General features: G+C 39.5%; 1 protein-coding gene across 1 annotated transcript in view; it reads left to right on the top strand.

Annotated features, from left to right (window-relative positions):
* Nucleotides 1-7825: 7825 nt before the first annotated feature.
* The window catches only part of LOC135470844 (trissin receptor-like), a 57862-nt gene continuing 50270 nt past the window's right edge, over nucleotides 7826-15417 (top strand). The window contains exon 1 of the mRNA XM_064749891.1: nucleotides 7826-8006. Coding sequence (XP_064605961.1) covers nucleotides 7826-8006 — 181 coding nt within the window. The remainder of the gene's footprint in view (nucleotides 8007-15417) is intronic.

The following is a 15417-nucleotide window of genomic DNA, read 5'->3' as shown; positions in this document are numbered from 1 at the left end:
GATTTAATGTTTTCCTCCGGTACTTTATTCAGGGGAGAAATATAATGGCCGTACTAAAAATGTGTTATTAACTGTCAAATCAGATTTGGTATATGAGACCTCTTTTTCGTAAGTCTTGCCATTTTCTTCTCTCCCACAATTCCCCACTGGGCAAACATTAGGACATAATACGGCCCTCGGGCATGAGCACGCGCTGTGAACAAAAGATGACCTTTAGATGAAGAATGTCCACGTAGAGGGACAATGCTGGCGATGTTGTCTTGATAATATATGGTATCGCACACCACCGGTGACACAGGCTCAAGGAATAAGCAGTGCCTTTTTATCAGTGGTAACAGCTGCCATAACCAAGCTTTGTGGTATCATTTAAGTGCAAACTAGGTGATTATAAATCTGAAAAAGAAAACTAGATATTTTTTTATCATTTTAAGATAGATAAGATCATAAAATATTATCGGGTTATTGTGTCGTACTGGCTCCAATTGTTGACACCCATTTTCGGATCGGCTATGTGTCATTGGCATGGGCTGAAGACATATAATTGACTGTTTGGTAATGTTTTTGAAGTATGAAGTGTGCCTCTGTTGGTTAACATACATAATGTGTATGTATACCTCAGCAATTTACAATCGTTAAAAATTAAATATGGATTTATTAGAAATTAAAAAAACTTAGAAATAGTTTTTTTCTCAGAGTTAATGTTGCAACAATTATCTTATAGAAGCTGGAAATCGACCATGGGTTATACGACACGCAAATCCACTATTGCTCATCGGCTTCATTGAAAGCTGTCAACTCCTTCACTCTTGTGAGATGATAGAAGCATTTGGCTGTACCTCTGGTAAAGGAGTTTCCTGGAAGAGAAGAGGCTTATAAAAATGTTATGGCGACCAGCTATTACTGATCGGCTTCCAGGAATGCGAAAAAGCTAACGATTACCTACTTAACGACTTAATGCAAACGCGAGGTCTATTATCTTGGTTAATCAGCTAAAAGCCGTCTTCTTTATTATTACCAGTGCTTGATTACACGTGAATAATTAAACAATAAACATTACTTGGAATTTAGACACATTTTCCGATCATGTAAGTTAAGATTGCTCTAAGCCGTTATGTTTCACGTGAATGAAATAGTCGAAGATGTTGTATGAGAGGCACATGGTCATAACATTTAAGTAAAGAACTAACACTGAGTGCCACCGTATTATCATCCCCACAATATCCCCTTGTGTGTTTATATTGTTGGCATTTTTTCAGCTGTAACTAGAACGACGTTTTTGTTGTTGTTGTGACTATAGAGATTTCGTATTGCTCTTGATCGTCGTATTTATTTTTGAATGCACATGTATTGGTAATACATGTATTTTGCTTTTGACTGTTTTATCGGGGGGGGGGGGGCTGCTTGAATTCAGTAAAATTTTACGGGAACTTTTGAGTTAAATGTCGTATTGAGGGTTGTATGAGACAAAGGCAATCTCAGAATGTATTACGAGATACATCAAAATATAAAAAAGTGAATCAGATGTAATAAGAGAATTACTATTGTATTTGATTTTTTGAGTTATACTTTCTTCCATTCTTAGACGGACATCCTTTTGAAAATCATTTACAATGGCCCTTCCTGGACTCCCATAATTTCCACTGGTTACATATGCACACGATTGTGGATGTTGAGATAAACATTAATAAATTTCAACATGCTGTTTTTGAGAAGCCATAGATCATATTTAGCTGCACGCAGCACTAACTCGTTCATAGCCTGTGGACAAGTGCACACAAAGGGTACATGTATATCAGCGACACACAACTGATACCCCTGTCGTAAGAGGAACCGCTAACACCCGTGAGCGCAACGTGAGATGAAGTGTCAACATGCTACCGCACTGATTAAATACACCATACTGTATACGAGCCAAACTTTCCCACACGGACATTAAAGATGTGAATAAAACAAATATTATATAATTCAAGTTTGTCAAGTTTGTATCCATACATGTTAATACAAATCGTTCATCTTTTCAAAATACCTCCCTGACATTGGTTTACACAGTTGTGGACTGCTCGATGGAAATCTGGGGTCAATGATGTGAAAACTAATTTCCAGTAGCGACCCTTATAGGGGGAACAGGAAACCAAATAAAGCAGAAAATCAAGTCAGAATCATGCGTGAGAAAAGCAATCAGCAGTTTTCAATATGTTGGAGAGAAACAGAAGCGTGTGATACTCAGATATACCAGGTCGTGGCCTGAGTTTATCACAAGTAGGCCTTGCGAGGCCTGGCATATCTATATCTACATCCCAAAGCGAGTGCTTAACAATAAGACCATTGATTAACTGATTTCAGGAACCGCGTCCTGTTCCGTATGTAAAAAACATACATTTGTCACGCGAGATCTGGGCAGCCGGCGTGGTAATATCGTTGTTTGTAAACATGACGTCGCAAGGTTATTTTCAATGGCGTCGGTAGAGAAAGGGGTAGCACATACACTTTATCATAAATACTGAGCTGTTAAATCTATCTGTGATTCGCAAGAGAAGGATCAGGAGAAAAATTGTGGAATGTTCGCCGTATAGAGACAAGTGAGATATAATTAAAGACGTACAGCTTAGAGAGTAAAAGCGCACCAACAGTGTGATAGCTGGCAAATGGTCACATGCAGCCTGCGAAATACGGCTTCTTGCCAATTTACATCAGTCAGGGTTTAATTCTAGCTGTTCACGTAAAATGTATAAATGGTAGCAATTTTGAAAAATCCAGTCATGTTAACTGCAATTTATTATACGTCACAGGTCTAGAATTACACCCCATAGAGACAATGAAACTAGATGCGTTTGACTTGCCAGTGGTTAAATGAAAATCAGTGGTAATATCAAGTCAGCTATGAGTCTCCTGTGGAGCTGAATTTGATAAACATATCAAAACGGAAGGCTGCCGATGATAAACACAGTACACACATCCACCATTCTCTTTTTCATAGTGCGAAGAAAAATTCAAAAAAGATAGGACGGAAAACAAATGCTGGCCAACATTTTTGTAGGCACCGTCCTGCTCAATGTTCCACACCCGAATGAGCCCTTCAAACCACTACAGAAAGACGGATAAGCTCGCAGCAACTCAGGCAACAAGGCTTCAAGCAGATTGCTATTGACAACTAACCGAAAAAGCCAGGCTGAATGTATGGCGAAAAATAGAAGAGTGGAAAAACTAAACAAAAACAGATATTAATCCGGTAAAGTGAACATTCAACTTCAAAATTCTATAGAAAGTGACCCGCCCTTCCAGGAACCATTGTTGAATCGTTGAGTATCTCATGTGGTAAGGATAAAATGCATCCGACAGAAGATACATTTGTGAAAGATGGAGGGACATGTCCTATTGAGGACTGCAGGCCTGCTTTACAAAGGCACTGAGTATTTGGTTTGGTCTGAGCTGATAACGGTGGATCCAGTTAAAACGATTATACTATATAAATTTTAGGGGAGCCTACCTTTCAAGAAATGTGTCTAGGAGTAACGGATATCCCTTTGTTTGTTTGCTCACGTGGAGTCCAAAGTCGATTTAAGAACTCTCACGAGGCTGTCTTCTTCACCTTATTTGTTTGAAATATGGACAATTTTTTCTGTTGTTCGTGATCTGAAAGGCTTCATAAACTTAAAAATCACCATACATGAAGGTCGGTGGATTCACAGTTTTATTTTTATTCCATTTTTGGATTTTCAGTGTGGCCTTGCGCCCCTAAAACCCAAAGTACAGTTGATGTGGCCTTACAAAAAGGACAAGGGGCTGTCTCACTGTAACGCAACACTGATAGCACCAGATATAACACCCCACCATTCACCGAGAAATTAGCACTGGGTGGTCGCGAGATTGACCTGCGCCCGGTTTTACAAAAGTTCAGTAAATTACTGAAGTTAGTATGCTTTTGTTCAAGTCCAACATGGAGAGCTTCTCCAAAACACTTAAGTCAAACGCCGCATAAACTGCTTATGCATATTGTAAAATATTGCTCAGGCAAAACACTTTGGCTTCAGTAAAAAAAGTGATGTCAGGATGTATTCTGTTATTCTAACACAATATTCTGTCATATGCAACATAATATGATAATAGAATTTTTATCTTCAGTTAATAGAATATGTGTATTATAAAAATAGAACAATCTGCTGCAATAACAGAATACCTTCTAGCATCACCCAGAAAACAGACTTCCTGTTAAAATTAACACAATAATTTTTTGAGTGTAAGTTTCGTGGCACCGGGCCCTGATCTCTTGTGCTGATCACTAGTACTAAGATAAGCTTATACATGAAAACAGCTTGCACGACTCTATTAACGATCTTCACAAGGTGGTATTGGATGATTAGAGTCGTGGGAGATTCAGTAGCGAAGTGTAGTGGGAGTTTAGGTGGTGTCTAATCCATCCTTTCTCCAATGGCCCCAAGGACACATTTTTTTACAGTCCAAACTGATAAACTGCCTCCACGAAGACATACTTTTTTTAACACATGGGATTTAAAATTTTATCTGTAGTGTTATTTCCGACAAAAAGGGCCTGTTATCACCCACGTTTGAGTGTCCTGGTGTCACTTTCATGTGCTCGCAAGAAGTGGAACACTGAGTCATTTCGACGCCAGGACCTGGAACACGTCTAAAATCCCGGAAGCCAAGACGATAAGCAACTTACACCATGGCGCTTAAAGTTTAACACAAGTCTTTTATTATACGCACCAGTTTGATATTACCTGGCAAGTGATGCTACAACGGCGTTGAATATCGTCAGGGGAGACTGTGTACTTTTGTTTTAACGGTATTTCTCATCTATATTATATATAGCTCTGAAACGTTAACGCGTTTTACCTCTACAATATACGCGCGGCTCAGCTTTTGTCATTCATCCTGTTGTTGGCGAATTGTACAATAATGCAAATTAATACACATGTTTGCAGCACAATAATGGATTTCATAATGATTAATAATGGATCACCTACATGTATCCTCCTGTCGATGGACATTTGCTATTACCTAACACCTTACATGCTCTATAAGAAAAAAGTTTTCTATTTTCCCCTGAAGACAAAGTCCGTCACAAATTCCGGATCAAAGTGAAATATTCTGTCTTTAAATGTAATATGGCCTCATGTAAATGATAGCAGTGCTTGTAAGAACAGATGTTAAGGGTGTATCCTTACAATCGATTTTTTTACAGAACATATGTCGCGGAAAACAACGGACGGCTTCCAAGACGATGCCTGAGCAAAACTCAGTCCTATCCTTCAACTTGTTACCATGCCAGTGCTGTTTATGTAGACATGCATGTTTAACCACTGGATTCTGTTGAGTTACAGGTCATAATACAATCTGAAAAATGTCCCCTTGACACTGACAGTTTGAACATTCAACTTACTACAACCCTTCATGAAGCAAACGACTGAACCAGCTAGCCATCTTAAACTGATTGACGGAGCATTTTCTAGGTTTAATGGAGTGTAATGGCATGGCAATAATAAGCCACAACCAAAGACATCCATATTTGCTGTGAGGTAACATCGTAACAATAAGCCCGAGGCAATATCGACATGTCCTATATAAGTAAACATCAAGGAACTCTCTTCTACCAGACAACATCGTGGCAACACACTCTTAGCAACATTAAAACTCCATTGCTTACTCTTAGTAAGCACCACGGGCTGTCCGTAATTACGCACGTAGTATTAATCTTAAAGTTTGCTTTATTTTCTAATTTTTGTTTTATATTATTTTTTTTCTTAATTTTTCTGTAATTGTTTTAACGAGGCCGCACTTAACCACCCACACTTGGCGCATAATTTGCTTTCCCGCGTGTGACACATACACCACTGCTTATTTCCACCAAGCTCCGAAAACAGTGGCGGGAGAAGAATATACCTTAGACAATTTTAAGTAACATATTTTCCTGTACGTACATGCTGAAATACGTTTGCTGGACGTACATGCTCAGATAGTTTTGCTGGACGTGCATGTTCAGATAGTTTTGCTGGACGTGCATTCTCAGATAGTTTTGCTGGACGTGCATGCTCAGATAGTTTTGCTGGACGTGCATTCTCAGATAGTTTTGCTGGACGTGCGTGTTCAAATACTTTTGCTTGACGTGCATTCTCAGATAGTTTTGCTGGACGTGCGTGTTCAAATACTTTGGCTTGACGTGCATGCTTAGGCACTTTAACTGAATGTACATGTACATGCTCATATACTTTATGTGAATATGGACGTCTAGCAAAATACATGGATGAGCATGGATGTACGCTGTACTGTATTGTCACAGAGCATGGATGTACGCTGTACTGTATTGTCACAGAGCATGGATGTACGCTGTACTGTATTGTCACAGAGCATGGATGTACGCTGTACTGTATTGCCACAGAGCATGGATGTACGCTGTACTGTATTGTCACAGAGCATGGATGTACGCCCTACTGCATTGTCACATATGTATAGACAAATTGAGACTTTCTTTAATTATGCAAAGCCACCCACATACCTGAACGACAATGGCCTGCAGTTCATCGAACTTCTTAAATGAAATAAAGTAGGGAGATATCTTTGAGTATGATACTCATATTACACTCATATTCCTCGTTTATATTCGCAAAATGACTTATGATAGCCATAATAAGACTCGTGAAAATAGAAGCATTCACTGCTCTATACAGTCATGTTATTTTATCTAACTTCAAATTACGGTTAGACTTTCTGCTAAGCGGATTCCGTTATAAATAGTGGTATTCTACCTTCTCGACTGACCGTGCTGAACTGTTATCCCTTTGTGCACATGAATACAGGCGATGTACGTAACAGTACAATTTTCTATCAGTTTTATGCATGGGTAAACGACGACTGCAAGTAAGGTAGCTTTGATGTGAATGGTAACCACAGATGATAACACTCGCTATAGCCTTTGCTGGATGGAACTGTCTATTGAATGGTTAAATCCCCTTTGATGCTGACTGGTTCACTCTTAGCGTTGCAGTGACGACGTCTGTTACGTGTGTAACGGTGGGCTCTGTGAGTTTCTGCTCCACCACATCACTGCTCCCTACCACTACCCTGCGCGCTGCCCGTATCGATCACAGCCGCTATGTAATCTGAAATGGTCACTCTGAGTAGGACGTTGACGGTTTTACTCGATTTGAGGCAAACTTTACCAAATATTTGAAAAGCTCTAGCAGATGTTTTTCCAGCTGTACCCTAACCTCCTCTGGCGCGCATATTAGATGGAGTGATTTTCGGAGAGCTAGCTGTTGATTCGGTCCGATTGCGGGGCTTCTCGTCTGAGTGCCGTAAGTGCTGCTGATTGACTGGGAACCCGAGGGCCAGCGGTGCCGGAGCACCAGTTGATGGCCTTTTCTCTGGGAGGAGCCAGACGTCAAAGCGACCATAAGGTCTGCCGATGTGCGTAAAGTCAATGTTTTTATCATTTCAAACCTTCAACAGCTCTAGTTGTACACAGTTAATTCCGGCGACAGATGCCAAGTTGGTCAACAAGTTTTAAATCTGACAACCAATGTCAGGTTTGGAATTTTATCTAGATAAATCAACAACGGACATAGTGACCACCGTCTAATAATGTAAAGGCCATTTTAGATGAAGTAGAAACCAAGGACAATTCCAAATTGGATCAATGGAAAGAAACAGCATTATTAATGATTACTTACTTTCGCGGCTGTCATCGTGGTTTAAGGATATTTCTAATTCACCGTAAACAACTGGTATTGTTCGCATTGTCAAAGTTTGGGTCTTCTGTCTTGGCTGTTTTGTATCTACTATGGCAGGGTCACTAGTTCGCCCGATCATGTCGTGGAATAATTCTGAAAGAGTCCTGGGTTATAACGATTCTCAGTCTTTGGGCAATGAAGAAAACCAGACATCGCCCGCCTTTACTGAAACCTTCTCAAATCCTTTCGACAAAAGCCTGGAGTTTCGGGTGAATTTTATCGTGAGTTATGCCATCGTCTTTGCCTGCTGCTTTTTTGGTAAGTACCTCGTTTTTCTGTTTTAAATAGATGTCTCAGGCTCATAGTCTTTTTCACAAGTTTTAAAGACGTTTGAAAAACTTTTTAAAAAAAATTAAATTGATTGCAATTTGCATTTGTTCGCTATTACATCAGGGTTAAGAGGTGTGAATTTAAATGTTTGCTACTTAAATCCATTACCAGTACCCACTGAACTCAGCTCACCGGTGGATGCACCAGAATGTGAGAAAATTGTATTATAGCAAAGTAAAGGCCTATAACACGTCTAGCCATATGGTGTAAGCAGTTTGGTCGCCGTGCTGTTCAAGGGCGCAGAGTGGTTGATCGTGTGCTAACGGGTTTTGACTAAATGGGTCGTATAGGGATCTGGTGGGCATTTCTCATAGACAACCTATCGATAGCTGAACAAACAGGGGAACCAGACTTTATCAAAGATCATCCAATTTGCGTCTAAATTTGCTCAGGGTTAGCCTTTTAGTTCCCTGTCAACACACTGGCAAACGAACTCTTTCATCAAACATTTGCTAGCCACGTATCACGTTGTTTTGTCCCCTTGGGGTCCGAACCTCGTTATTATGGAGTCTTTGCAGTCAAAGCCCACTCTTAACCACAGAGTGCGAGCCTGTATTATTTCCTTCTTAGTCTATCTATAACACCGATGATAACATCCTTTGGTTGCAGAGATTGATGTTCCGGCTCAGGCCTAATGAAAAGTTTTTGACGCGGCTTCTTACCGCCATAGGTCGTTAGAATTCCGTCTTATAAATATATCTTCCTTTGTGTTCCGATTCCGTTTGACAGAATGAGCGTTGGTTTTCAAACCCAAATAATAGGCAATATACTGGAAGTACAGATGAACACTCCAAGACGGTTACCTGGTAGATTCAAGACGCCTTTATTGTTATGAAATTGTATGATGTAATATACTCAGGCAACTCTCATCAACTGGATTATATTTACACGCTCCTTGTCAGGGACAAGATTTTTTCTTTCTTGTGGACTCTATCAAATCTGGCAATTACTACCAAAATCAGCTCAGCAAATCACTCAAGCAGTCAATCAGTGTAACGATTGCCAAGTGTGAGTAAAGCCTTTTAGCAGTCAGATGATCAGTCTGATGTGTATATCAGAAATCTGCAGGACTGTTGTTCTAAGAAAATTGCGACGAATTAGTTCTCCTGCATCGTACGTGCTACGATCTCTTTACATTGGATGACTGCCATGAGATCTCGTGAGATAAGAGCCATCACGTAATTCCCACCATCAGCCTTGACAGCTGAAAGGCGTTAACGTAGCAGCGTTCCGTTTGGTTTAGCATCTTATTGGGTTGCGGGCTATTTTCTAGTTAGAAAGTAAACAATATAATGCGGGTTTTGTTCTGATCTGACTGGTTTACTATGTACTGTTTTGTTAACAACGTTTTGTCACTGGATACAGGGCTTTCAAAAGTCATCACTGATAACAATTATTAAGCAAAAGGTAGCCACAAGAAACATTTCACCCAGTACATGTACAAGGTGCTGGCTGAAAATCGACATAAATATCGCACCATAACTTTAAACATACTGGTGTAATTGTAGTTATGAGCAAAAGGTTGCAGATGTATGATATTTAAATAAATATATAGGCAGTAATGGAAAGTCGTCAAAGTGCTACACTTCAAGTATTTGGGGGCAACATTAGCAGACAACAACTCTGACATTTCCACGTCAGTATATTTGAAGTCCATGGTAGAAATCTTCATGGGGAATGATGCCACAGCCACTCCTCGTGGAATCCTGTTAACCCGGTACCAGCTCAGATTGGAGAGTGAAGTGTTCCACTCACTGTGAGTTGGGATTAACTGGCCAGAGATGTCTTGGTTTAAATGGTTTATGCTAATGAAATAAATGTATGTCAATTTTTAGCTGTGAACACTTCACCTTAGCTAGTGTTAATTTGTCTAGGTTGACCCCAGATACTCGAAGCAATTTTCACGCGGTAAGATGGTTATAGTTCCTTATCCAAGGCTTAGCAATTAAGCCTTCCCAAGATAAAGCTTAAAGTTAAGGTTAAAGATTTTAACAGGTACAGCCTGTTACATATACATCTAAACTTTGTTTACTATGTGCCCTTATATGGCAAACAATTGTCGAAAAAATAGCTATGTAAATTCAGGTAATATATATTTACAAAATATATTGCCAAGCTCTGGTCACCACGCCTATGCATGGCAAATGTATAAGCAACTGTGGTCCAGTACAACACAACGAAAACGTATCTGTAATTAATGGAACAGTTAAATCATTAACATTTTTAATGTATTGAAAAAATCAAGATTTCTTGGGAAATCTTTAAATCACGTAAAATTTTATTGAGAGTTGTTTTCTCCGGAATAGAAAAGCAAACAACATGTAATGAACGGAAAATAAACTGACTGACATGTTCAAAGGCTGTTTCAATTAGAATGGAGCGAGAGCGTTGGTCAGAAAAAGCAGTTGTGATCAAAAACCTGAGACATTGTTCACATGGATTAAATTACCGATGACAACTCCTTGGGCAAAAAGTAGTCTGTATTTGCACAGAAACAGTTCGCTCACGAAGTACAGAAGTTAAAGCAGAGGCAGAGCTTCTCTTGGTTTATTATTTGCGATTTAGGAATGATTTTTTTTGTTGAAGTGCAACAGCAGGCGAACAAGGAGCGTCTTCTACGCTCATCCAAGCGTACGCCAGCCCTCATTTTAAGCTACTGCTTTCCTGACAGAACTTAATGCAATCTACTGGACCTGAAGGTTTTCAAATGAGAAAATATGGCTAAAATATACAGTCACCGGTGCTACACATCTGAAGTACGAAAAACCCGTGCAGCCAAAAGAGTTATAGCGCTTCGCGAGTCGCGTCATTGAATTCTACCGCGTTAAAACTGGGCGAAATAGGATAGGATTTCGTGAATTCAAGGTTTTTGCTATTTTCTCATAGTTGTAAAGAGGCTATACCCGAGATATTCGTCAAAAATCAATATTTGCCAGTCAAACAAAATTTTCTGTACTTACCAAGAAAAGCACAAAATATTGCTTTCAATTCAATATAAGATTTGTGTCTGATAGTAATTTGTATTTATAGTGTCAAAACGATACTAAAGTTTGAAAAGGTTATAATGCATGCGGCCCGCTTAATAAATCTAAGGAACAAATTTTCGAACGGTAACACGTGCACAGTTCACGTTTGGAGTTGGTCTGGAGTGAGTGAGTGCTTGGGGTTTAAGGTCGCACTTAACAAATTTTCTAGTGCTGCTTCTCTGAGATGCCTTAACGATGTCCCCGCCCGAACCATTGTACTGATACGGGTCAACCAGTCGTTGCACTATACCCTTAATGCAGATCGCCAAGCGAGGTAATTACAACTTCTTCTTTTTAAAGTCTTAGGTGTGTCTCGATCCAGGACTGACCTTGGATCTACCGCTCCCGAAGCGGACGCTCTACCAACTGTGCTATCAGGGTCGGTGATATTGTTTGAAACGTAATTACGTTTCAAACAATATAGGCTATTCTAAAATAATAGCAAGAATTTGAGTGCATTTGAGAATATTTTATAGTATCTTTGCTTGGAACTGCCTATTTCCTAAAACGAAAACGGAAGTGATGGCTTCTGTCTTGTACGCTACACCCAGGCCTACCTGAAAACCCCCAAGTCTACTCACTGACTTACTTACAGTGCATATTATATATCTGCAATGGTTCTGTGACGTTTGAAAATATAGAGGGTTTCGCCCAGCTACCTGCAATTCATTCGTAATTACTTTTCCGGAGTACTCAACACAAACAAAGTGGGGCATAAATGTTGAAGAACACTGAGACCTCATTGATTTCAGCTGCTGCACTTTGACATTCTTTTGAGGGAAACTTTGGAACCTACAACCGTTTACGATCAAGTCTTCATCATTTCTGTTTCTTAGGATTACACTTATAATATAAGTTACTGCCATCCTGTCATCGCTATCTCTTTATAGAGATTGTTCTGTGTTTATTTTTCTGTTGTGTCTGTGTTTTTCTGTTTTCTTTGTTTTTCACTTTACTGTCTTAGTCATCCATCTGTGATTTTTCATACCTAGGATTTCTTCTGTCTGTGATGTCTCGTATCGAGGTTCTGCAGTCTTCAGTTGCCGCTTCCGATTTATCTGATTAATGCCGTTATTCTTTTGTATTAGACTCGCTGCTGTAATTTATCATATACCCTTCTTAGTTGTGCAAGGTTCTAAAGCATTAGCTTTTTTAAATGTGATTTCTGGCTAAGTCTGTGATTTATTATTCTTTAGTTCTGACAGATTAGTTACCCGCCTGTGATTTATAATAGCAACATATTCTGTTGTGTTAGTTGCGCTTGTGTGACTTATTATTCCAAGATTCAGTTGTCTTAGTTGCGCTTGTAATTTATCATACCGAGATTTTGCTGTCAGTGATTTATCATAGAGGTTCTGCTGTCATAGTTACTCGTCTGTGATTTATCATACCAAAGATCTGCCTAGTACCCGTGTGTGATTTATCATCCCGACATATTCTGTTGTGTTAGTTACGCGTGTGATTTATCATACCGATGATCTGTTTAAGTCAGGATTTAAATGATGCTTTACCAAAGTCATCTGATATGCAAGTCTGTGTATACCAAAGAAACACACGTATCTAAACATGTCAAATTCATCGTATATTTATTCTGGAAGAGACGAGATATGTCAATTCACCAGAGCCTCTTTAAGCAGATGTATATTGTCACCCGGTCAGATGCTGAGCACAGTTGGCGCCGTTCTGAACATCTGTCACAAAAGTCTGTTTCATACGGCAGTATCAGCACCTGCGCCCATCATAATCACCGGAAGTGCCGGAAAACACAGAACAGAACCCTGCATTTAATTAACGCTTCACAGCTTGCTTTAATACGAGCTTATTAGCCCTTGTCCTCGACACCTGAGTGTCTTGTTCACCGGAACAATTACAGCCAGTGGCATTATATTCTCACGTCTAGAAGAATAATTGGCTGACACTTTGATGAAGGCGAGAAAATGCAAAAACATGATGTAATCAACAGTTTGGCGCGTGTGATTTAAACTCCATATGACCCGCTGCGTTTAGAAACAAAATAAGAAGAGGAACAAAAAACGTTACACAGTTAGTTTTGTCTTGTAGATATATGCTCTACGCTGAGTTCTTCAAGAATGGTTCTTCAAACTTGGAACCAAACAGTGCATTACACTTGCCGGCATTATTGACATCCAGGTGACATGTGACGTCCTCAAATGTTTTTACAGTCTGTTACACTTGTGAGACAGTGTAAACGACTGACTGGCCAGTTGCTTGGGCCCGGAAGCGCTTTCCAATAATCACACCTTTCCATATATTCCTACAAACCTGAAGAAGTTCCTACAACATGGAGATGAAATATGTAGCGTCACCTTCATCACTACATGGTACAAGAGATTTCAATCATGAAACACCAGACTATTATATTTTATTGACATCAAGGCGATCAGTTTAGGGGAAACTTCTTAATTTCATCACCACCAGGCGAAAAAAGCCTACGCATATATAAATTTAAATTTTCTTGTGTGACAGTGCTTGGGATTTGAACCCGATTCCCTCGACACGAAGCTGTAGTTCTGAAGAAAAAGAAAACTGTCAGTCCATAGTGAACATGTTCACTATGACTGTACATGTTCCTTACCTAGTGGAGCCATTCATTTGCCGGACACAGGACTTTATTATAGGAAGGTATGAGTGTGACAATTGCTAAGGTATCTTGTGGGTAACCGTTAACCAAGTTATTAAAATGTTACCAGAGTTAAAGTAGGGACAAGTGGCAGTAAATTGGCCTTCGGTAAGAGATATGTGTATCGGAAAGACAGCCTTATGAAATCTGATCAGAGGACAAAGGTGGCACGCGATGAGCAGGTGAGACGGGGTTAGCCAGGCTTGCCATTAACCAAATTAGGCCGGCTCCGATAGGCATGATTAATCACATAACGTCTGGTCAAATTAATGTTATCTGATCACAGGCCAAATACCAGGTACCTATTGGTTTATTTATGGAACCCCATCCTGAAGCCGTCTTGTCAAACGGGATAACTTGCCACCATACCTTAAAAGAGACTTATTAAGTAGACCTACGTGTAACCCTTGTATTAGTTCGATTGTTTATTTATTTGTTTTAATTGTTGTTTAAAGTCATACTCAAGAATTTTTACCTCTGCTGTGACAATGAGATTTATGGGAAGCCGAATGCCCACCATAAACCACTGATCCTTGACGTCTTACTTACGAATTTTCCCACGTGTGACCTTCAGATATCCAACCTAACGAACGATATACTTCCCAAAGCCTCCTCCGCCACTCATTGTTAACGAGATCCCACACAGAATAAAAGCGGAGGAAGGTATAAATTCCATTCCAATGTCGGGTTTGAACCTACGCCTCGTGTATCCTGAAGACTGAAAGCCATGCACTTTAAACGACTCTTACCTTCACTCTCTGTAATTTACTACTGAATGGTTTCTACCTTTTCTTTTCTCAAAGTGATACCGTGTTATAGAGTCATATCTAAGTCCTACTCATGTGCATTGCACTGTTCGAAAATTCTGTGTCCGAGGTTTATCCAGATAGAATGTTAATTCAGACAGATATATCTCACCCTAGCGGCTACAACCCTGTCTTTCCATTTCTCTCTATCTCTGTTCAACGGAAGCAAAATGCAAATTCAAGCACGATTGCACAAGAGTGAAGCCTAACACACCCAGAGCCATTATTCCGGAAATAATGGAATAATGTCTCGGAGGTATTATCTATTTCAAAATGCGCATGTATAACTGTCCTTCATTATATACATGTTCAAGAAGCACAAAGTCTGAAATTTATGTTTTTGCCTGCTATTTTCATAACTAATATAATTATGCCTCAATATTTTCACATACGGGAGCCCATTTTTTGACAGAAAGTCGAAATTTCGAGAAAAAGTGGAAATTTAGACTTAATGTGCTGGTATCACAATTAGGAGCAAACTATGCATATACACCTTGCGTATTACTGCTTACGATGTCTCCGTGTCATCAGAGTGTTTCATTGACAGGATGTCGCAATTTCGAGAAAAGAAAGTAGAAATTTCGAGACAAAAAATGATCCGACCCTGTAATATTTTTCGGTCCCACCATGCCATTCCGTTTTTTTTTTTTTTTTTGGGGGGGTTTTGTTTTGAAGTTGATCCACCTTGTCATATCAGCGTTCTAATGAATGAGAAATATCGGGTTGGCCTTAATAGGTCATCGCCAGATGTCTTTAACATATACAGCTTCAAAATGCATGATCTTATTTGGTTTGTTCGCTTTTAGTAACATTACCAGGAATTTCCCAGTTATACAGCCTCACAATGTCAAGACATGGTTACTTTA

The sequence above is a fragment of the Liolophura sinensis genome, chromosome 7 (assembly GCF_032854445.1).
Source record: "Liolophura sinensis isolate JHLJ2023 chromosome 7, CUHK_Ljap_v2, whole genome shotgun sequence".
Taxonomy (NCBI): Eukaryota; Metazoa; Mollusca; class Polyplacophora; order Chitonida; family Chitonidae; genus Liolophura; species Liolophura sinensis.
The sequence above is the reverse complement of the archived record's forward strand: the minus strand, read 5'-3'. Positions and strand labels throughout refer to the sequence as shown.